This window comes from Agelaius phoeniceus, chromosome Z (genome assembly GCF_051311805.1).
Source record: "Agelaius phoeniceus isolate bAgePho1 chromosome Z, bAgePho1.hap1, whole genome shotgun sequence".
Lineage (NCBI taxonomy): Eukaryota > Metazoa > Chordata > Aves > Passeriformes > Icteridae > Agelaius > Agelaius phoeniceus.
This window is the reverse complement of record NC_135303.1, coordinates 44,317,608-44,340,030: the sequence shown is the minus strand read 5'-3', so window position 1 is coordinate 44,340,030 and position 22,423 is coordinate 44,317,608. Positions and strand designations below refer to the sequence as shown.

The following is a 22,423-nucleotide window of genomic DNA, read 5'->3' as shown; positions in this document are numbered from 1 at the left end:
ACTGATTATAATTAACTCCTAATTTCTAAGTATTAGTAAAGTGGGACACCTGATATATCTGTCACAAGAAGATGAGACAATTCATTTCCTAGAAATAATTTTAAATTTCAAACATCTATATTTTTAATTGAGTCTGTTTTATTTTTAACATAATTTTTTAATTTTAAAGGATACAAAGTAAAAGAATCAAATAGGTACAGATAAAAGTGAGCAAATTTCTCTAGAACTTTTTATTTGTGCACCCCCATGCTTTCCTTTTTATCTGGTATATACAAACAGTAAGAACAACTGAGGGGCTGTAAGTGACTTCAATTCTGCTTCAGCTTCCTTGCAGCTGAGGCTTTGCTCCTTGCTGGACTCTCTCTCTCTCATTTTGCAAGGCAAGGCTCCATTAGTTAATGACTTAGCCTGCTCTACTCTTAAGAGTTCCAGTAATGGTGAGCCATGAAACAGAGTTACATAATCTGTCAAGTGTTTATAGAAAAAAATATTTGAAGTCCACAATTTTGAGATGTCTTTTCAGTAAGTTTTCTTTCAAATACACCACTAATACACAACTGTGTTAACCTCATCTTCAATGTATGAAGGGTTAAGTCTGTTGCATTATGAGTTAATGCTGATTTTGACTAATCATTAAAGTTTACTGCTACTATACAGGCCAAGTAATAAGTGGGTGAATTATTTACTTATTTAGATTTTTTCAGGCAAAACCTAAAAATAGTTATTCCAACATTGTATGTTTAGTCTTTTTCCAGCTCAGAAATATTTCTAACACTGAAATATTTATCCTAAAATATTAAATAATCCTTTGTTAAAATGTCTATTTTTTTTTACTGACTATTTCACCTGATATTTACATTAAAAACTTTGGAGCTGAATTCTGGGAATGCTATGTAATAATGTTTAAATACTGATCCAGAAGTAAAGTCACTGGGGAGAGAGAGAGCACAGGAATTTCAAGGACACACCAAGATACTGATTTAGAGCAGAAGTATGAATGGCCCTCTGTGATCTTCTCTCCATTCACTAGGGAAGGCAGCATTAGCAGTTTACATTTCTGTATCCTAAAGATACTCTTTATGAGTATCTTTAGTCCCTCTATGTTACACAAAGAGGTATAATTTCCTCTGTATTATAACTCTAAGTAACTTGATTCTGAATATTCTGACTGGTTCTGATATGCTGACAAAGAACATGTGCTTTTTCCTACATATGCTTCAAACTCTTCTTCAACAAATTTATTTTTCTAAAACAAGAGACAGTCAAGCAATAAATGACTGTGTGTGTGCACTGAACTATGAAATGTGAAAAGTGACTCGCTTCTTACCTTCTGTATTTCTCCAAAGTTAAAATAAAAAATGGTTGCAAGCCAAACAAAAAGGAAAAATTGAAGAACAATAAAGTTTGCAATGATATTATCTGGAAACACAAAGCTAATAACGCAGTCTTAATAAATTATTTCCAAAAATATGAAGTATCTGTAGAAATATGAAATATTTTGCCATGCAAAAGATGATAAACAGATGTCTGAAACATTTGCTTAGAGGCAGATTTTTAGATATTTATTCAACTGGAATAAACTTTCACCTACAGCTAGATTTTACGTTGATTGCACAAGAAAAGGCATAAAGTAAGAAGAACATAATTCCTCAATCCTACAGAAGTTACAAAATTTGTAAAGACTTTCAGAATGCAAGCATATATTTATCTAATTCCTATCTGAACAAGATTTCTTATAATCAAAAGAAGGTTTTCCTGTGCATGGATCTTCCTTTTATCTATAACCTTTTACAGCTTTTTAAGGGCCCATGCTCAAACTGAAGTTGCTTCCTCCAGAAGGGGAAGTAACCACAGAACCATAACTTCCAGTGCTAGGGCAAATTCCAAACTAACCTAGCCTAAGCATCAGCAGCATGTGTTTGCTGGAGGTCAGTGTAAGCTAAGGCCATAACCGGGCAGTTTACAAACTCTTCTTGCCAAGATCAACCCAAGAAGTTTCAAAGACAGATAAATATAATACTGAACTCAGTCTACTTTACACATTGCTATTAAATATCCTCAATTCCACATTTGCTGACAGTGTAACAGATAATGTAAAAGGTAAAATTAATTAAAGCATTTCTAAATATGAGTTTGTTCTGCAGTGCTTCCAGTAAGACAAACTTCTATTCCCCAAACAATATTAAAAATAAAATTGGACAGAAAACCAGACAGCTGTCCTATTATTTTATATGGTAATTTTCAATATGAACTTGTTGAATGTATCACTAAAGGTGGGTACTCCCGATTTGTTATGTCTGAAAAGAAAAGGCTGTACCTGTAGGCACAGAACTTCTCATGCTGATGAGTTTTTGACTTACTGCATAAGCCTCAAAATTTTAAGCAGCTCCTAGGTATAACAGTTATAGAACAATCAGATGCAGCTCTGCATAGTCTGCTACAACTCTAATCATATTACCTCGATGGTTCTCCAGATCTGTATCAAGTCGTTGAATGACCTTTTTAAAATAATCTATTTTTTCTTTTACTTCTGCCAACCTAACAAATAGATAATGAAAGTCAAGGTTAAAACTGTGTCATAAAAGACTTACTTTATTTTAGACAAAACTGAAAAGTCAAGAATAAAAATAGAAAATATAGATTTAATCAAACCCTAAAGAATAACAGGATTCTTGTTATTATAAAAGGTATATGTAAATCATCTGTCACTTAGTCCTCTGTTTATTAAATAGAAGTTCTGTAGGTCCTTTTTATTAAAAAACAATTTTTGTTGAGTCATCAGTAATTCTTAACTTACTCAACTAGTCCCTCTGCTGGTTGCTATTCTTAGAGGTACAACATAACTGTTGTACCTTCAAAGAAGTACAACATAACTGTTAAACCGCAATAACTGTATTCCTTAAACTGTATTTAGAAAAATCCATTAAGAAATTTTGAAATAAATCACTTTGCTATGCAATTAATCAAAGTGTGAAATGAAACTACCTTTAACATATTTCTACATAAAATCTCAAATATAATTCTTTGTTATTATTATTTATTAAAAAATTCTGTTAAGCAACTCATTATCCAATTAAAATGCATTAAAAATTAACAAATAATTATAGTTGGAAATATTGCTTAAAAGAATTTAATATTGTTTATAAGAGATTTTATGAATTATCTCAGTTTTTCTTTCAAGAAAGAGAAATCAAAAGGCTCAAAACCAGAAAATATTGTACTGTTTTTATCTCCCCCTCCATACATTACTATTTATTATAAAATTTACTTGACTTTCTGGCCAGTCTTTGGAAAGGCCCAGTACCTAAGAATCAAAAAGCAATGCCCTTCTACTCTTTAGAATGGAACTTTTGTAACTCTTAGGCTTTAAGAACACATAAACAAACTTAAAAATGTGACTGCAGTGTAATAACGGTTAAATTTCATAGCTGTCTCAGAGGAGCATCCCTTACAAATCAATGTCTTCTTCAGCCTTAAACAAGTTTAAGTTAGTGCTATTACAAATTTATATTCTCAAGGTTTGTTCCCAAGGGATGGAAGTATCTTATTATGCAGATCTAAATGTCTTATCACTATAAAACTTGTTTACCTGAAACAGAAGAACATACTCTATTCTCTATGGAAGGTTAGACTAGTACAGGTTTGAAGATATGGTGATGTTCTAAAAGTCTATACAAATAGACTTTGTGAAGGAACACAACTGTGTGTCTTTAGGGTGTACATGTAATTTATAGCAATAGTATAATAGAGTTACTCACTGTCTTTCCATGCTTGCAATTTTTTGACTATCATCTTTAACCTATAAAAAAGTTCAACAACTTTAACATACAAAATTAAATCTACAACTGAAAAAGGAAAATTATAAAAAAATCTGAATTCAAAATACAGGGAATAGAAAATTAGCATTTGAAATCACAGATTTGTGACACAGTCCAACAAAAAGTGAAGATTTAAGCATTGTCTTCTAAATGTTTAAAAATCATACTTTAAAAAATGAAATACACTTATCATTGGTCATTCAGACCAATAATCTATAAAGTATCAATGGTCAGTTACAATATAGGCCATTGTAAACTGCTCCAATTACTCCTGGACTAGTATACCTGTTCAGTACCTCACAAGGACACTCTCTGGAGTTAGGTTACAAGAGCTGTTCAACTGGATCAGTTTTCCCAACCAACATCTCTCACGAATAGGAGCAAGTGAACCACCTGAAAACCTCACCATACCAAATTTGTTTTCTTAAAATAATAGAATGGTTTGGGTTAGAAGAGACTTTAAAGATCGCCTGTTTCCAACTCACCCTTCCTCCTACACCCCAGCCCTGCCATGGGCAGGGATGCCATCCACTCGATCGTGTTGCTCAGGGCCCCCATCCAACCTGGCCTTGAACACTTCGAGGGGTGGGGCATCCACATATTCCAGTACCTCACCATCCTCACAGTAAAGAATTTTGTCATAACATCTAGTCTAAATCTTCTGTCTTTTAGTTTAAAACCGTTTCCCCCATCCTATAATTTTCTGCCTGTGTAAAAGTCACTTGCCCACTTTTTTATAAGCCTTCTTTAGGTACTGGACTTTGCTATCAGGTCTCTTCAGAGCTTTCTCTTCTCCAGAATGAACAGTTCCAACTCTCTTATCTTGTCTTCATAGAAGACGTGCTCCAGACCTGGGATTATCTTCACAGCCCTCCTCTGAACCCACTACAATAGGTCTCCAGGTTTTGGCTGGACCCGAAATATCCCAACTATTTTTAATGTCAGATTATTTGCACTGCCTAGAGGACAAATAAAGGCAAAGTTCAAACCTAAGTATTTTCAAGTATTATCACCCCTAATAATACTGGCTTGGAGAATCTTTTACATAACAACATTTTCTATTCTTGCCTGCTTTAGTAATCTCTCTCTTTCCTCCTGTGGAGACTCCATGTTCTTATCCTCAGCAATCATTCGATCTCGATGTTCCTTGAGCTCATGGAGCTTTTCGTACAACTGCACAGCTTCCTGTTTCACTGCAGAGTGTGCTATTTCCTGTTGGGAAAAGCAAACACCTACTAGCTGTTTTTAGATGGGAAGAGAGCATTGTGGCAATCATGTTTTAGTTAAGCAACACTTACCTATACATTGCAAGTGAAGCTTATTTCTTACAAAAAGCACAGAGACAGTAAAAAGCACTTTATAAAGTACTTTATAAAAAGTAAAATTTATAATCCATATTGTCAATATTTCATTTTCTGGAATAGAATATTCCCAATCAGTTATTTCTTGATTTACAAGTTCCTCCTTGGGCCAATTTTCTGAGGAGATTTATTACTTCACAGTTTCTAGGGGATTTCAAACTATGTACAACATTCAAAAGGACTGAAAAATATCTAGCAGTATTTGAAAATTATACTTTCTGACTGTATGGTTCAGGTCATAGATCCTTTTATTCATGAAAGACCAAATATGAAAAAAAATTCCCTCATTAAGATATTTTTACCCAAAACTGATTAGAAATTATTAGTGGAAACCAAAAAGCAGATTTGCCTTCCCATACTAGAGCGTGATCCTACAGTATGTGAAAATTTAAGGAAAAGAAATGATGCGTATTTTTTCAATTGTATTATTCTTTATACTAGCATTCAGTGAAGGTTAGTATAGAGACCACTTGCTATCATACATACAGCTCTTAGACTCTCTTCCTTCACATTTAGTGCATCCAATTCCTGCTGTTGAACAACCAATTCCTAAAGAGGAACCAAAATGCAAAATTCAGATAAAAAATTACTACTCAACTAACTTTTTGCTCTAAACCTTAGTATGTACCAAATGCTGTAAACTGTCCCATTGCTGCTCTTAAAAATTTGAAAGACAAGACTCTGTCCAACTCCTTCACATAACTCAGATGTAGTAAATGCTTGCTTTCAGCATCCAACTTTCCATTACTCTTATCATTGTTATTTGCAGTTGGGCTACTACCAAAAAATTGTTTGCACTTTTTCTACTTTTTTTTTTAAAATCAGTACCACTGGTAGAATTTATTATCTGTATTTCAGGAGTTTAGAGTCAAATTTTAAAATCTGAATCATGACAGTTTCTTCATAGTCCAGAAAGAGACAGGTAAGCCCTGACTACTGATTCAGCTCATTCTAAGATGGATAGGAAACATGGAACTCATCTCTGTACACACCATACAGAGGAACTTTTAAGACAGTATGCTTGAACTAGATCGTCCCAGAGAGCCTGGAAATGTTGTTCCTGTTGTTAACATAAGGATTAGTGAAGTAACAAACATTTTATACAGCCCAGTTATTTTTTTCGGATACATTCAGACATGCAATAACAATGATAATAATAATAATAGAAAAAGCTAGTCAGATTCACTTTTTTACGCAAGAAGAAAACTTTCTACTCAAATGAACTACAAAAATTGCTGGGGTTATTTTTCCTTTTTTCCTACTTTTTACACATGATGAAACATCTAAGTATCCCAGTGGCTTTTAAAAACTGCATGTAAAACCCTAAATTCAAACAGAAAATTGTGAACATTATTTCTTCCTAAAGTATGAAATATAAGAAGGTAAAGCACTTGGTCTTAGCCAATTGCTTTATTTCCAGGTACTTCTACAATTGATTAAGATACCAGCAAGCTTTTTCATTGTATTACTCTGTTGTCAAGTTCTTCCATATTTAAATTTTATCTAAACCCCAAAAAGCCAGTTTAAGAAATATTTTAGTTAAGCATAATGGAACAAGCCAACCTGTGAGAGTTTCTCATTAGCAGCTTTTATCTCCAGATATTTAGCCTGATTTTCCTGTGACATGTCTTTCATTATGTCATCTGCCACAACCTTTTCACGCTCGATATCTTCTTCTACAGCTTGAATTAACTTTTCTGTGCTGTAAAAATATAATGTTTTTGTAACTTTTACCGGTAAATACATATTGCAAATACTCATTTCAAACTCCAGTATTCCTTCAGCTTCACTGAAGAGCTCAGTGTAACAGAAAAAGCCTAGATGCTATAAAAGGGTGTTACCAACTCATATCCAATCTTCTTGGAACTGAATTAGCAATACAAACATTCACAAAATGTAGAGAAGATGAAGAATTCTCTGCCTTTATAATACTGACATGGTATTTTCCAACACTCACACACTCTCTATCTGCACTGGTCTCAACATTCACAAAAGTATGGTACTACCTCTCAATCAGTGAATTTCTGGAGTAACAGCAAGCAGTTTGAAGTAAGGAAGTAGATATGCAATTTGTGAATGCACATAAAGAAAATATAATACAGATATCAGGATTTGACAGCATCAGATGATGATGATGACGAACAGATTACTCTTTGCAAAGAATTGTTAATTACTTTAGAATGGAGAGTGGTTTCAGAGGTCTGAGAATTGTAGTTTTTAACTATGCAATAATTAGGAAATTAGGTATTTTTTACATTCTTGAATCAGGACTTTATTCTTGTTAGAAAATTGATAGTTTGCAAATACAAAAACTTTACCATTCCAGCTATAGTGAGCAACAAGCAACTGTCTTAGCAGATTTAAAAACACATAAAGAACTGTTCTCACTGTTTTATGATAAGTCTAGTAATTTCTATGCAATTCCTGAAAGCTAGAGAGTCAACTTGAGAACATACTTAAAGAAAATTAAAACTGAGACCCTGAAGGGTCTACCTTAATTCTCTTCATTGTTCATGAAAGATTGCTAAAATGGTTTGCTTGTTTCCAGAGTGATTTCTCCTGTTAAAAATTACAAAATCACACAAATACCTTCCTGCAGGACTTTTTTTCATCTGTTTTTCATTAACTTTTCCTGAGTTGCAAGATGACAAGTTGTAAATTGTGTAAATGACACTATTGGATCAAAGACTGCAGACAAAAATGACCTCAAGTTTAAGAGATGAAGCAAAATAGTGGAACTGCACAATGATAATTCCAGGGTAAGGAAATAATAAAAATATTGTAGAAGCAGGGTAGAGCTGACATTGGAATGGACTTCTGAAGGTTGTCTGGTCCAACCTGTGCACTACTCGAAGCACTGTCACCTAGAGCAGGGTGTCAGTGTCTTTTTTTAGGTTTTCAGTATCTTGAAGGGTGGATATACCACAACGTGTTTGGGCAATGCTTTGATGTTTGTTCACTCTTACAAACAGAAGAGTTTTTCCTGATTTTTAAAGGGACTTTGCTGTTCTTCATTTTCAGTCATTCTCCTGCCCTTAGGAGAATCAGCTCCATCTTCTCAACCCCTGCTCATCAGGTATTTACTTCAACAAAATATCCACTAAGCCTTTTCTTCTGGAGATTAAACAATGCCAGTTCTCTCAGCCTTATCCCACAGTATTCATCACCTACAAGGAATTCTCAAAAGAGTTTCAAAAATGTAACCACTTCCAACCAGCTTCCAAGAAAGATCCATAATCTCCAAGAAACTGAGGATATTATGTAATTCTGTCAGGTTAGCAGGTCATGCTAACAGTAATGTTAGCATGGCCATTAAATTTAATACCCTCTTGAGACTAAAACTAATTTATACAGACCCAGTCCAAATATGAGTCCCTCACTGCAAGAACAACAGTTTATAAATGGTTAATTATGTTACATGTGTTAATGGAAAAGAGATTTTTTTAAGCTACATGAGTAGTTTGATCCAAGACCTTTTGGAAGGCATGGAGCTAGGAGATGCCAGGGAGCTTTCATGTTTCTTGTTTATTGAGTGCGCCTCATGCCTCAGTGTGGACCTAGGAAAGCTGTTGCAAGGTCTTAGCAGTGATAGTTTCTCTCAAATCAAGCCCAACTGTGGACATGGAAGAAAGAAAATTGAGAAAGTGCAGTAAAAAATTCAACAAAATGCTAAGGGTTTTGATTTTCAGAAGAAATCTCTACTCTAGATGTAATTCTCCTGGAGACATTGTAATATGGCTTAGAGGGAGCTTGTATTTGAATACAAACACAGTGCCTTTCCTGGCGATCACTGGAACCTTCAAAAGAGTGAGAATACAGTTTCCTACATGTATAGCAATACCACTCTTGAGGGCAGTGAGGTCTCCAAGCTCTATAGGATTTCTCTCATCTTTGCCAGAGATTTAAAGTGTGCAAGACAGGACAAGGAAAGAAACTTGCTGTTCCAGCCCCCTCTATTTAAAGTGTGTGGACACATTACAGCGTAGCCTCTTTACATGAGGCAATTCTCCTTTTCTTACATGATAAATACTCCTGATTAAATGCTTCAAGATGATCCAGCGTGTCCTTGAGACTAGAAATGTCTGACTTACAGTCATGCATCCTCTCTGGCAGAAACCTTGTGAGGGGAGGCTGCAACTTAGTGATTTTTCAAGAGGTAATAAAAAAAAATCAGCAATGGCTGTCACAGAAACACAATTCATTACCAGAAGTAATTTGAACACTATGCATGAAGTTGAATCAGGGATGAGGCTTGGAAAATTTGTAGAATGTTTTGAGATATTCTGCAAAACAAAAGCACCAATAACAAAGGCATAGTGAAGTAAAACAATTTATAAAGTCACATATTGGAGGGGAATGGAGATAGAAAGGAGATTAACTGCTCTGTAGTTTGGTGATATGTATTGGACAGAATGAGCACTAATGCAAGTAAAAATGCATAGGACACAGCGCTTGTATATCAATATAATCCCCTTTTTTCAGCCTGTACATAGAAATTCACTCCAGAGAAAGTATGATTTGTTTTTATAACTTCCTGAAATACAGCCCTAATTACAGACATCCTTACAGGGCATGTAATTCTCTGTAAATAACAACCTTATCTGTGACCCTGCAGCTCCTCTGACAATGATATTTCCAAAACACAGGCATTAAAATGGAGTTAACTAGCTACTAGGAAGCTTTACTTTGGTATGCACATATCCTGACATTTTCTTCATTTGATGAATGATCAAATTAAAAATGCAAGTCTTTTTCTGTCTCCATCATTTCTTTAGTTGATTATAACTCAACTTGCTTGTAAATCACCTGTGGCATTTAAACTCACTGCTTCCTCTACAATCTGGAACTTGACACTTCAGCATACTACAGTTAGACTTTCCTATTGGCTGCTGATCCAATTAAATCCAAGATGATTATAAGAAGTTGCTCAACTTAGTCAATCTTTTGCTAAGGATTTTCTAGGTTTATTATTTTTTTACACTGCCTGGTTATTCATCAGGTACAAAGGTTGAAGAAAAACAAAGTGCTGTTTCACCATATTATTTCTTGTCACCACACTGAAAAATCTACACATGTGTACATACGATACCTCTCAGAAGCAACCAAAAGGTAAGATACTTGGCAAGTCTAATTCAAAATGCAGGCAAAGATTTATTACTATAACTTTGTTGCTAGACAGGAAGCCAACACATCTCAAGGTACATTAAAATTTCAGGAATTAGTATGAACCTTGGACATGCTGAGTTGTTAAGTAAATTCTACTCCATTAAAAAGCTGGGAAACAGACTCTGAAAACCAGACCAATTCTATAAACACAATCACCTTCCCAGAAAATTAATTACATTATTTTAAAATCATACAGTTTTCAAAGTTCTCAGAAGGAAATTTTTAAGAAGGCTCTTCTAATTACAAGGAAATATCAAAGTGCTACCAATGTATTGCCAGTGTTTTGCCAGGCTAAGTCTCTTTTCAAAGCAGTTAGTTTAAGCAGCAGCTCATAAAAACTGGTTCCAGTAAAATGCTAAACTGCAACTAAAATTACAGATTCTTTCCTGTTCTTTTACTGATTATACAGGTTCACACACAAAAAATGCAGACAGTCTTATTTGTAAGAAATTCCTACCTTTTCAGTAGAAACTTAAGTAAGAGCTAGGAGTTATGTTTTGGACTTAGACATACGTACAACTTAGATTTTTCAACTTGGTCATTATTAACACACAGATTAACCCAAAAAACAATACTTAATATATTTTCCCATTCTATTTAAGACAGCTCTTGTCTTCTAATCTGAAAACTACAATAATACTATTAATCTGTATTTATAAATTGCCAGGTTAAGATCTGCTCTGTTTCTGAACTTATAGGAAGCAGTATCTTTAAAGTACAAATACGCTGCAAGATCCAGATGTTAAAATGGCCATTTTGGGAGTTCTCAAAGTGCATCATGTCTTCCATTAACAATACACAAACTGACTAAAAAAACTTGCAGGCCACCAGTACCACCACTGACAAGTGCAAAACTTAATACAGAACATAATTCCACAGGGGCTGCTGTTGCTAGCACCCCTTGTCCCTGCCAGGGATAATGGCTAAATGGCGGAAGGTTTATGAACTCCCTCTGTATTCAGTATAAGTTTCTGACAGAAGTAGAAATACACAATGGATCAGATCATTTTAAGTGGCATTTATCTTCCTCTTCTTTCCAAGAAGTTACGAAATTTCCAGGCTGATTCAATTTAGGTGAATGAGGTCAATCCTCTGGCATGCAAATATATAGAAGTTATCAAAAAGACTTAATCAGTTTGTTCTATGACCTCATTTATTTCATTATGATCAGCAAAGGCCTTCCAGCACTCATTTTAAGGACTGGTGGAGGTTTTGTAAATCTGACAGGCTGCCTATATTTAGCACTGTTCGTAATTAAACTTCCTCATGTAATTTCTCCCATTCTTTTCTATTAAATTCAGTGAATGCTCTGTACAGCTTACTTTAAACAAGTATCTTACACTTTACCTTTTGGGTTTCTATTACTTTGCAAGATAGAAATCTGGCAAGGAGATACTAATATTAACTTGACACCCTATCTTTTCAGATGTTTAAGAAAAACTGGAAAAATTAAAGGTTAATTTCCTTTTACATAATATTTTCATTCAAGTATAATGAATGGCATAAACAGGGACTAACTTAACATCTCACAGATATGGTGTAACATTTCTGCTCAAAATTAATAGAGACTACAAATAGTGTCTGATTCAAAGGCAATGACTGAGAGACCCTTTCTTTGAGAGATGTTAATGTCACAGTAAATACCATTTGTAGGACCTTTCCTAACTTTCAAAAAATAAGGCTTGAATCTGTACAAAAATTCCATCAATAGAGATTGAATCATTTTTACTTAGTTCCAAAGATCAGAGCAACAACTATACCTTCATGACAAAAAAGTGCCAGTTTATGTGATGTTATAGGTTATATTATGCACAAGAAAGAGATTAAAAGATTAATCTTCTAAGTAAATATTGACAAAAATGCTTAGTAACTTACATAAGAATGTAAAAGAAATCTGACTGGAGAAACCAACAGTTCTCTAGTAGAGCACTCTGCCTCTGTCAGAGCAACAAAAGAAATTGTATGGGGAGAACATGCAAGCTTCAATACTTTCTGCAGTTTACTCCAATCATAGTCTTCCAGTACCCATAACTGCTTTAACAGGGATAATAATGAGTACAGCCCTGCCAATTTGTTTTATACATTTATGATACTTTTCTCTATTAACTTGTCTAATCAATCCCTTTTCTAGTTGCTGATACAGTCTGGACACTGGATTTTAGGTTTGGCTCAATTAAGTGAAAGCTGAATTCATTAATTCTGATAACCCCTGTTTTTTCAATTAATTTTACATTACAAAGTATTTATGTAGAACAAAATTTATTAAACTATCATTGAAATAACTGTATCTATTAATTTGTTAAACAACCACTACAGAAGACACTGGTATAATTCTGGTCTTGATATGCGAAAGTGTTGTTTTTTACTAGGCTCCAAACATGAAACTCTATTGGCTTGTGATCTGGGCTGGAACATTGTTTTTGAATCCAGTCACTGCTGACTGCAACATTACATCCCAAACTGTAAGTTTTACATTGATCTGAACTACCCTTACTTTTGGAAGATACACTTGAAGTAGAAGGCATTTTAAAAACTGTTTCATAAACATAAAAGTCCTGAAGAAAGAAATACAAAAATGCAAGTAAGAAGTGGTTTTCTGTGTAATGGACAATTAGCTGATGGTAGTCATTGTAAGTGGGTAAATAACACTGAAGCATATTTGAGATTATTTTGTATCTCAAATTTTTCCAAGCAACAGGAATGCCTCTTAACGTATTTAAATAAATATACTCTTTTCAGAAAACAAAAATATTTCAAGGTATTGAGAGCAAAGACTCAAATCAGAAAAGACTCTAGCTATGCTAACCTTTAACACAGAAAACCAAAATGAAGTTAAGTGCCATAGAATACATATATATAACAAAAGTTTAGTTGAAGGTCTGATCTAAAGATGTTATTTTAAATTAAGAGTAAATGTAGAATTTTTTTAAAAAATACATTTTAGAAACTATATTTTAATTCATTTACAGTCTTGAATAAATCTCCTCTATGACACCTTCTTTCCAGATTATGTAGGAAAGGAATTCTTTTTATACCCAACAAATAATACATTCCAAATATTAATTCCAAAATGGTATGACAAACTGGTTACATTTTGGATGATCATCACATAAAGACCCATGTATCTAAGCACTAAGTCCTCTGGAACATCAGGTCTCTAGACACTAGGATTCATTCCACTAGGAGGATTCATTCCACTCTCTCACCAGACCATGAGTTAATTAAGAAAGATGTAAATAAAACTTAATGAAGAGCAATATAACTTTTCTTTTAAAGTGACAGCATTAAAAAATAGATTATTTTCTCTTGCCTTTAAGAGTCCTCACTGAGACACCATCTTTAGCAGACTTTTCTATGGTATTTAATTGTCATTCTCTTTTTTCTATGGTATTTCTTTTTTCTATGGTATTTAATTGTCATTCTCTTTTTTCAACAGGTTGCTTGTGAGGAGTCAGCAAAGAACCTCTTTAATATCTCCCTCAACCTTTTTCAAAATGTTACTAAATTAAGCCTCAAAAACAACAAAATCACTTTGGAAGATCATGACAAAGAGATTCTTGGGCGTTTTATTAACCTCACTGAACTTTATCTGAATGAAAACAACATTACTGTACTGAACAATAACAGCTTCTACAATCTGAAAAATCTCATAACTCTGGATATTAGCAACAACTGTATTAGCACAGTTCATAAAGCAGCATTTGCAGGATTAAATCAACTCTCAGTGTTGAATCTATCCTATAACATGATTGCTCAACTGGATTCTGATACATTTACTTCACTAGAAAGTCTGAGAGTTTTAAATCTACAGTATAATTTTCTGAAATATTTTCATATAAAATCATCCTTTAAACTGACTACAATTGCTTTAGCTGGAAACCCATGGAACTGCTCCTGTGACCTCCTTGACTTACAGATATGGCTAACCGCCTCCAATGTGACATTGGGTAAGTTTTGGTAAGAGCAGCATTTAATATTTTTTTACATCAAATAACTTTACTGTGCATTTTTTTCTGATGTGGATAAAATCAATCATCAATTTACCCATATTATGCAGTAATACAATAGCTATCCGTGAGATTTTTTTCAAGTGCCAAAAAATTACCAGCATCTCATAGCGTTTCCACTGCTCACATTCACAGAAAATGAACGCAACACCACATGTACATTCCCAAACACGGAAAAAATCTCCATCAAGATGGCAGCTATCCAACCAGCTGACTGCATAATTGAAAATACTCCTTTAAAAAACACTGTAACTTCCACTCCTGCTGTTAATCTTAGAAGTAGTGCCTTAACAGCTCTGACTCCAAACAACATCACTGGAAACAATGGAACGCGTGCAGGTAATACACAGATATTTCACTTTACTGCTTATGAGCTGTTTGATTTGCTGTTCAATGACTTTATAGGGTTTTGCATCCCTAGTACACTCTGACTCTTCCATAAAAGCCAGGGCTACAGAGCAGGCATATTTCTATGTCCTGGTAAACAGTCACAGACATTGCAGTGAATATTAAGGTCTATTGAGTAAGTGTTCAAAACAGATAAACCCCACAACTCTCAAATTATACTACAAAAAGATGCTGAAATTTCAAAGCCCTAAAATTCAGATAATTGTCTAGATCTCTGCCCAACAGAACTAGGAAAGCAACTTTCAAAAAAATTTGCTTTTTCCAAAATACCTGCTTTCTAGATGCAGTTGTCTTCCTTAAACATGATAGCATGAACTTACAGATTTTACTCCCATCCTAACTGTGCTCAGTATAAAGGATGTGAATGTGCCTGCCACACATTCTCTGGAAATTTCAGTGATAGTCTCCTCACCTTTCAACGTTAATCTGACATGTCAGTTAACCCTTCCATCCTGAAATGCTTTGCTTCTTTCTTCTGGCTAAAGCAAGAAAATTATCTACAGATATATACACAAATTATAAGCTTACCACTGTGACACATTTCTTTAGCTGTACCACCTTATAATTTATTTATAGGGTAGTGGCCAGCACACAAAAGCAGCTTCTAGATAAAAAACCACTTGCAACTACAGTTTACTGAAATTTTTTTTATTAAAGAAGCACAGCTGAAAGGATATGCCAAACAAAAGGCATGATATTTTAGGGTTCAGACATGAGATTTTCATATAAAAAGTAAAGCCTGGGAAATAGAATTTGAAGCCAATTACTGATTATTTTTTTCCAAAGGTTAATCTTGGAACTTAACTTTTGTAAAAAGAAATATTTATATGCATTTATTATCTTTTATATGCCCCTAGAGCTTCGTCTTTGAAATGGACTTTGAAACAATTCTTTTTTATAAATATGCAAGGTAGTTTTATATTGCTGTGAAACATGCTATGCACATACATTATTAGTCTCTGTTACTGACTTCCTAACAACACAGCAACAACAAAGCTCTGGAGACAGTCATTCCCCTATCAATGTTTACTTGGCGAATTTTCAATTTAACTATGAAAAAAATCATACTTGAACTCTTACTAGTATTCCTCATGAAGATTACTCTTCTTTTTTTCCTGTTTTTTTAAAGAGTTACCGCTTGTTGGCAAAAGCTGGACCTTCCTAGCAGGCGTCCTAGGGTTTGTCCTAGGCACTACACTCCTGATTTTCACTGCTGTAAAATGCCCGGCATGGTATCACTACTTGATCAGCTACCGTCACCGTCGTCTGAAAGAAAATGACTCAGAGATGTTTGAACAGGAGTTCTCAGCTGACATGAGTCCTTCTCCTTCAATATCGGGCACAAGCAGTGAAGAACCCATTGTAATATTTGAGAAAGTTCATGAATGTAGAGATGAAGAAGATGGATTTATTGAGGATAAATACATAGATATTTATGTAAATGAGGAGTGTTAATGTCTTAAACAATGGATGTTGAACTGACATTTCAAAAATGTAGTACACCTGTACTTCAATTTTATGCTTTATTACATACAATACAGAATGAAATTATGCAGCCTATCTCCTTTCATCTTGCCAAATTCTTAACAAGATTTTGCTGCATCAATCAGGAAGTTAAAAAATGGGGTCATATGCATGCATTATTGGCACAACAAATACTTTAAAACTTGCAAAAATACTCATAATCCACTTTTTATAAAAACGTATTTGGCTACCTGTATTGGGGGGCTTACTATATATTCTTTAACATGAACAAAGTAGCAGGTGAAATTGGCATAATTATTAATGCTGTCATTGTGAAGAGGTCTAGAAGAGAAAAATAATTTCTCTAAAATGCTGAAGCAGACCACAGCCAGACTGGGGGCTGGCTCCAAATCAATCAGAGCTGTAACAGCTCTGAAGTCTATTAGGCAAAACTAACACAATCAGAGGATGGAGCATTTGGGTATTTTTTGACCCAAATTAGCAGAGCAAGAAAGACCAACTGTTGTATTCCCAAAAATGTGTATGTACAGTTCAATGAAAAATTACCCTTACTGCATTGGTACTGAATCAAGTATTTTCTCTTCATATTTTCTTAACACTTAAAAATTAATTCATACAGGGTGGAACAGACAAACTTGTGAGCTGTTGAAATCTACAGTATTAATACAATGCTGTAAATATTATTAACTGGTAAATTTGTTGCTTTAGAGTGATTATTGATACATAAAATCTCATTGCTGAGATTGCTTTCACTGGCAACAAGCAGAATCGTATCTTCTCCTGCACCTATCTTGCGCCTAAATTAACTACCCCAAAAACTCACTCTCAGCCTATCACTGAGATAGGCTGAGAGTGAGCCTATCACACAAGCCATTTTCATGGCTTACAAATTCTTATTTCAAGCATCTGACCATCCTCATCTGTCCCTCTGCACAAACCTACGTTACTAGCCAAGCAAAGGTCTAGTTCCCACTCCTGCTTGCTTTCTTCACTCTGCTACTCCACAACAAAACTCCCAAAACTTGACAGCAGACTGCAAAAAGACAGGAGTCTCTACTGCCATCTACCTCTTCCTGGATGGCAGGGTAAATATCTTCAGAAGAGTTACTAAAGTTTAATGCTAGGAACTCCAACTACAACCTGGCACTATTGTATCATCTTGAAATTGTTCATATGCATTGCACTGGTATGGTAGCATGTAACATCTCAATTTTCCCAAGCTGAGTTATGAGAAGTTGAGTTATTCAAAAATGAAAATCATACACATAAATGTACTTACGCTTGTCTTTCTGTGAAAATTTTATCTATATTCTGAGTGTCTCGGTCATTCTGAACCTTTAACTTAAAAAAAAAAAAAAAAAATGTAAATACAATCAAGTTTGTAATAAATCATGGAATCATATATGTTGGAAAACACCTCTTAAGATCATTAAGTCTAACCCTTAACTCAGCACTGACAAGTCCACCAATAAACCACAACAACATGTACACATCTTTTAAATACTTCCAGAGAAATTGATTCACCTCCTATTTCTGTGGGATCTATTCCTGAAACACTTCCTAATATATATGACACAGACATTGTACCTTTATTATTCAACCAAATGCAAGCAAAAAAAGACCAAGAAATATTCAGGTCATCTTTCAAGTTACCAAAACAACCTTTACTGAAACTGGTTTCTTTTGTTTATGGACAAGTTGATCATAAGAAATAAAATCTGCATAGTGCCATTCATGCCTTAACACTTAAAAGGCTGTATTAGAAATAAACAAGGAAAGCACAGGAAGAACAAAACTCTTTGATACTGTGGTGGCTATGTCAGAGACCTATTTAATATTTTTTACACTGGAGACATTTAGAAGGCTGAAGACAAAAGAGAACTTAATGCGCAGAAGACCAGGCAGATTTACAAGGCAGTGCAGTCTGCTTAAATTTGCCTTTCTAAGACTAGTGTTTTGTGCTCCCAAAAGATAAAAAAGATAATTTAACACTCATAATCTGGGGTGACAACACCCTTCTCAAATGTAAATCACAAAAAACTATCATGGGACAGTTAACACAAGACTTCAGGCAATTTTCTTACTGCTAACATGTTGCCAACATTATGAATAACTTAATTGGAAAAAAATGGCTAAGTTTTAAGTCAGTGCTATGCTTTTTTATATATGTCACACATTCAAAGCACCAAGAAAGTAACACATCCTTTCACTGTTAAAGCATAGCAAATATCCTAATTCTTACCATATTGTAATCACGGATCACTTCTGCCATATCTGTACTGGTGTTAAGTATATCCACAACCTGAAACAAGAAAGAATTCCAACCTGTTACTGCTCTCCTTTTCTTAAAAAAAAAAAAGTCAGACAAAAGGTTCATGAAAACAGCAAGTTTTGGCTATTGCAATTGGAAAAAACATGATTTGGCAATCTGAATAGATCACATGTCATTTTTAGAAATAATCATCATTACATGTTGCTCTTATAAGCACTGAAATATTACACAGCACCAGTTTCTTAACTCCATATGCAGATGCTTCTCCTAATGTATAGTACACTTTTTGTTTTCCTGTTTCCATCTCTTTCCTTGCCAATAAATGAATAAAAGCAGTATTAACTAGTAAATTTTCACATAGAAATGTCAAAAAATGATTCAGAATAAAGCAAAAGTAGCAAGAGAATAAATAGGAGCATTCAGTATCAAAATTTGACAGCAGCATACCATGTTGTAGTCTGCTAGTTGACCTTGAAAATCTTTGATTTCACCAGCTAAAGCCTCTGCCCTAAATATGAAACAAAAAAATCAAACTTCAGGTGGTAAGATTTGCACATGTAAAAATAAAATAATGAAAAAAATAAAACTATTCACTGATTCCTTGAAGCCTGCTCAATACTTGAAAACAGTCTTGTGACTTAGAAAGTTAGCACTGCATTAGCTGCAATTTATCTCACCGTTTTTCATAGGACAAATAGACCGATTTCTCTTGCTTGTACATTTCTACTTCTTCCTGCAGCTTGTTAATTTCTGTTGTAAGTTCATTTATTTTACTTCTGAAAAAAATAAAGGAAAAAGAATCATCACCATTTGGCTATCCAACTAAAGCACAGCTAAAACAGTAAACATATTTTACGATAGGAGGTTTGCAATTAGTATCTCTCACACTGCGCTTTGTTTCAACACAGCATTTCTAAGAAGAGGTAAGTGTAGAAAAAAGCAAAATGGTTGTATCAATTAAAGTCCTAAGTAGCTGCTGGAAAACCTTGGTATGAAATAAAATGTTTTAATTAGCTTTTTGTCTCTGCTGGTAAAACAGATGTGGAAATAAAAAAATCACAGTCTAATTTCACAGAATGTGGGTACCATCCATATTTAAAATGACATATTTTAGGACTAATTATTCAAAAGTCTAATATGAGCAACTGATAAATCCTGCATGCAATAGTTTGCACAAGGTCTTGCCTTTGCCATTGCTAGCTGAATGTATAATCCAAGCAAATAATCTAAAATGTACAATAAAAAATTTTTGTTTTGCAATGCTACTTGTTACAAATGGAGCTATCAGACCTAATAAACATTGGAGCTGGAAGCTCAGAAACACTGACCCTCCCCTTACCAACACTGTGAGAGAGCATTTAACTTAGCAAGCCTAACAAGAAAAGCTCAAGGGAATCTACTTCCTTTCCTCCTACAGAATATCTACACGCAAATAACCTTCACTTTTACAGCAGCACTCCTATAAAAGTTCATTATACATGAACACCACTTATTTCATGCTATTTTCAAGCTTTAAGTCTGTGTCTGAAAGGGAACAGACCATTAAATGTGTGCTGTTAAGACATACCTCAGCACGCCAAGATAGTACGTTTTATCCATTATCTGTCTCTGAGGACCTGATAAAAGAAAGCAATATGATATTTTGTTTTAAAATCCCTAATTTAGATGAACTGTAAATTAGGAAGACAATTTGCAAAATTTACATTAAAAAATGTATAACTGATATCTTTTGGTGTCCCTATACAGTTATTATGTAATTTTTAAAAAGAAGACATTTTTGGACTGCTGTGAAGATAAACATTACTAATACAAATATACAAATAGTTACTACGTAACAGAGTATTTTAAGTATTCTGTAGTGATGGAAGAAGACACAATAACCTTTTTTTATTCTTTTGAATTATTTTTAAAGACAGCTCAGTTATAGAAAAATGCTTATCTTTGGCTACCAAGATTAATGACAGAAAGAGGGATGCTTTAATTTTCTCTTTCTTTTTGCACCTCTTTTTAATCACAGCTCTTCACTCTGCAATTTACACAATGATGAAAAGCTTTCCTTTAAAAACCTAAATATTCTTTCAAAATGTTTGCAGACATCTTGAGGGTTATTTTCAGTATAAAATACCTTTCACTGCAGTTTTTATTCCACTTAATCCCTTAAACCCTTCACAGACTGCTGTGAAGATAAACATTACTAATACAAATATACAAATAGTTACTACGTAACAGAGTATTTTAAGTATTCTGTAGTGATGGAAGAAGACACAATAACCTTTTTTTATTCTTTTGAATTATTTTTAAAGACAGCTCAGTTATAGAAAAATGCTTATCTTTGGCTACCAAGATTAATGACAGAAAGAGGGATGCTTTAATTTTCTCTTTCTTTTTGCACCTCTTTTTAATCACAGCTCTTCACTCTGCAATTTACACAATGATGAAAAGCTTTCCTTTAAAAACCTAAATATTCTTTCAAAATGTTTGCAGACATCTTGAGGGTTATTTTCAGTATAAAATACCTTTCACTGCAGTTTTTATTCCACTTAATCCCTGTTGAGTCACTGGACGGTCTGCAACTTTAATCTGAGATGATAAGACTCCTCCAGGAGTCAAAGAACCACCACGAGAACCAGGTCTTGCTGTACTAGGAGGCATCTATAAAAAAAAAACAAATGAAAAATCTACCAAGTCTGAAATATTACTTTATTATCCTTAAGTAATTGCCAAAGCAGTTAAAAACTTCAGTTAGTCTCTACACTCTTTCTGTAGAAATCTTTTAGCATTTACATCTCTTCAGGGAAGCAAAGCTTCAGATGAATATCTGCTGTAGAAGGTAAGGGATTACTTTTGAGCAGCTGTTCATTGTCCCATCTATCTGCAACATTAATGCTATGCTGGTCTCCCAGGTGAACTCTGGATGCTGGAGGTCCCTGATCTCCTCCAGGCAAGGATCGCAAAACTTTATACAAAACTGAAATCTTAAATTCTTCTCAAAAAAGGACTTCTCCTCACTCTGCTCTTGGCACTAAAAAATAAGATTAGCAAAAACAAACAAACAAACAATCTAAATACATAAAAATTAATGATATATTTTTAATATTTTCTAACATACCGCTGTTCCTACTCTGCCTGCTGACGGAGTCCTTGATGAAGAGGCAGGCCTTGATGAAGAGGTCAGTCCTATTCCCGATCTTGAGGCAGAACGAGCCGTGGGAGGTCTGTTACCGCTGGCCATACTCGTTTCCTCTTTAACTTCTCTCTGGTAAGAAAAGAAATCATCCTTTGATTTGCACAAGGTCCTTAAAACTATAAGAAACCGACTCTTTAAAGCATAACTCTTACTAGAATGCTATGGGGGGGATGGTTTGTTTTTTTTAGCAATCTGCAAAATACTTCCTTACTGGATGGTACGAGACCATGAGCGGCAGGGCTCGGGAAAGACCACTTAACGTAAGCTGAGGCAGCACTCTCTTTTCAGTGTTTAGTGAGCTCTCAGCTTATTCTTGTAGCATTTATTTTTTCAGTATCTGAATGCAAATCTTTAATGAAACAAACAGGAAGCAAGCAACTGGTGCAAATACTCATTCTGGTTATCTACAGAGGGTGTCCATAAACCATCACTCATCACTACAGCAATCCCAAACGGCAACTTTCGCCGCCCCCAAAGGAGCCCGTCAAGGAGCCCATCCCAGCCGCACAGCAGCGCAGAGCCAGCGCCGCGACCGCCCGGGAGGGCCGCGTCCCCTCACCGCGCCCCTCAGCCGCCATCAGCCCGCGGGCAGCGCCGCCGTATCGCAGCAACCGCTCGCGCGGATATCGCGATGGCCGCAAATCTCGCTCCAGCCTGCCCTGGCTCCCGAAGACTACGACTCCCAGAGGGCCCGGTGAGGGAAGAGCGGGGGCACAACC

The 22,423-nt window shown here is 34.8% G+C and overlaps 2 protein-coding genes across 3 annotated transcripts in view; one reads left to right on the top strand and one right to left on the bottom strand.

Moving 5' to 3' along the window:
• Positions 1 to 22,419, bottom strand: part of IFT74 (intraflagellar transport 74) — a 37,579-nt gene extending 15,160 nt beyond the window's left edge. Inside the window, exons 1-13 of one of the 2 annotated variants that reach the window (XM_077171094.1) lie at positions 22,264 to 22,419; positions 21,627 to 21,773; positions 21,034 to 21,169; positions 20,085 to 20,133; positions 19,195 to 19,293; positions 18,965 to 19,025; positions 18,488 to 18,547; positions 17,525 to 17,586; positions 6,743 to 6,881; positions 5,666 to 5,728; positions 4,887 to 5,030; positions 3,759 to 3,799; positions 2,459 to 2,538 (exon numbers count right to left, since the gene is read on the bottom strand). In XM_077171094.1, the coding sequence (XP_077027209.1) occupies positions 2,459 to 2,538; positions 3,759 to 3,799; positions 4,887 to 5,030; positions 5,666 to 5,728; positions 6,743 to 6,881; positions 17,525 to 17,586; positions 18,488 to 18,547; positions 18,965 to 19,025; positions 19,195 to 19,293; positions 20,085 to 20,133; positions 21,034 to 21,169; positions 21,627 to 21,749 (1,057 nt within the window). In that variant the 5' untranslated portion in view covers positions 21,750 to 21,773; positions 22,264 to 22,419. Of the gene's footprint in view, positions 1 to 2,458; positions 2,539 to 3,758; positions 3,800 to 4,886; positions 5,031 to 5,665; positions 5,729 to 6,742; positions 6,882 to 17,524; positions 17,587 to 18,487; positions 18,548 to 18,964; positions 19,026 to 19,194; positions 19,294 to 20,084; positions 20,134 to 21,033; positions 21,170 to 21,626; positions 21,774 to 22,263 lie in introns of those variants that run through there. The other variant, XM_077171095.1, reaches the window with a different exon arrangement.
• On the top strand, positions 12,252 to 17,845 carry LRRC19 (leucine rich repeat containing 19). Its single transcript, XM_077171096.1, has 4 exons — positions 12,252 to 12,807; positions 13,782 to 14,292; positions 14,488 to 14,691; positions 15,890 to 17,845. Exons 1-4 carry the CDS (start codon positions 12,724 to 12,726, stop codon positions 16,213 to 16,215), a joined length of 1,125 nt encoding a protein of 374 aa, XP_077027211.1. The 5' UTR covers positions 12,252 to 12,723; the 3' UTR covers positions 16,216 to 17,845.
• Positions 22,420 to 22,423: the final 4 nt, after the last annotated feature.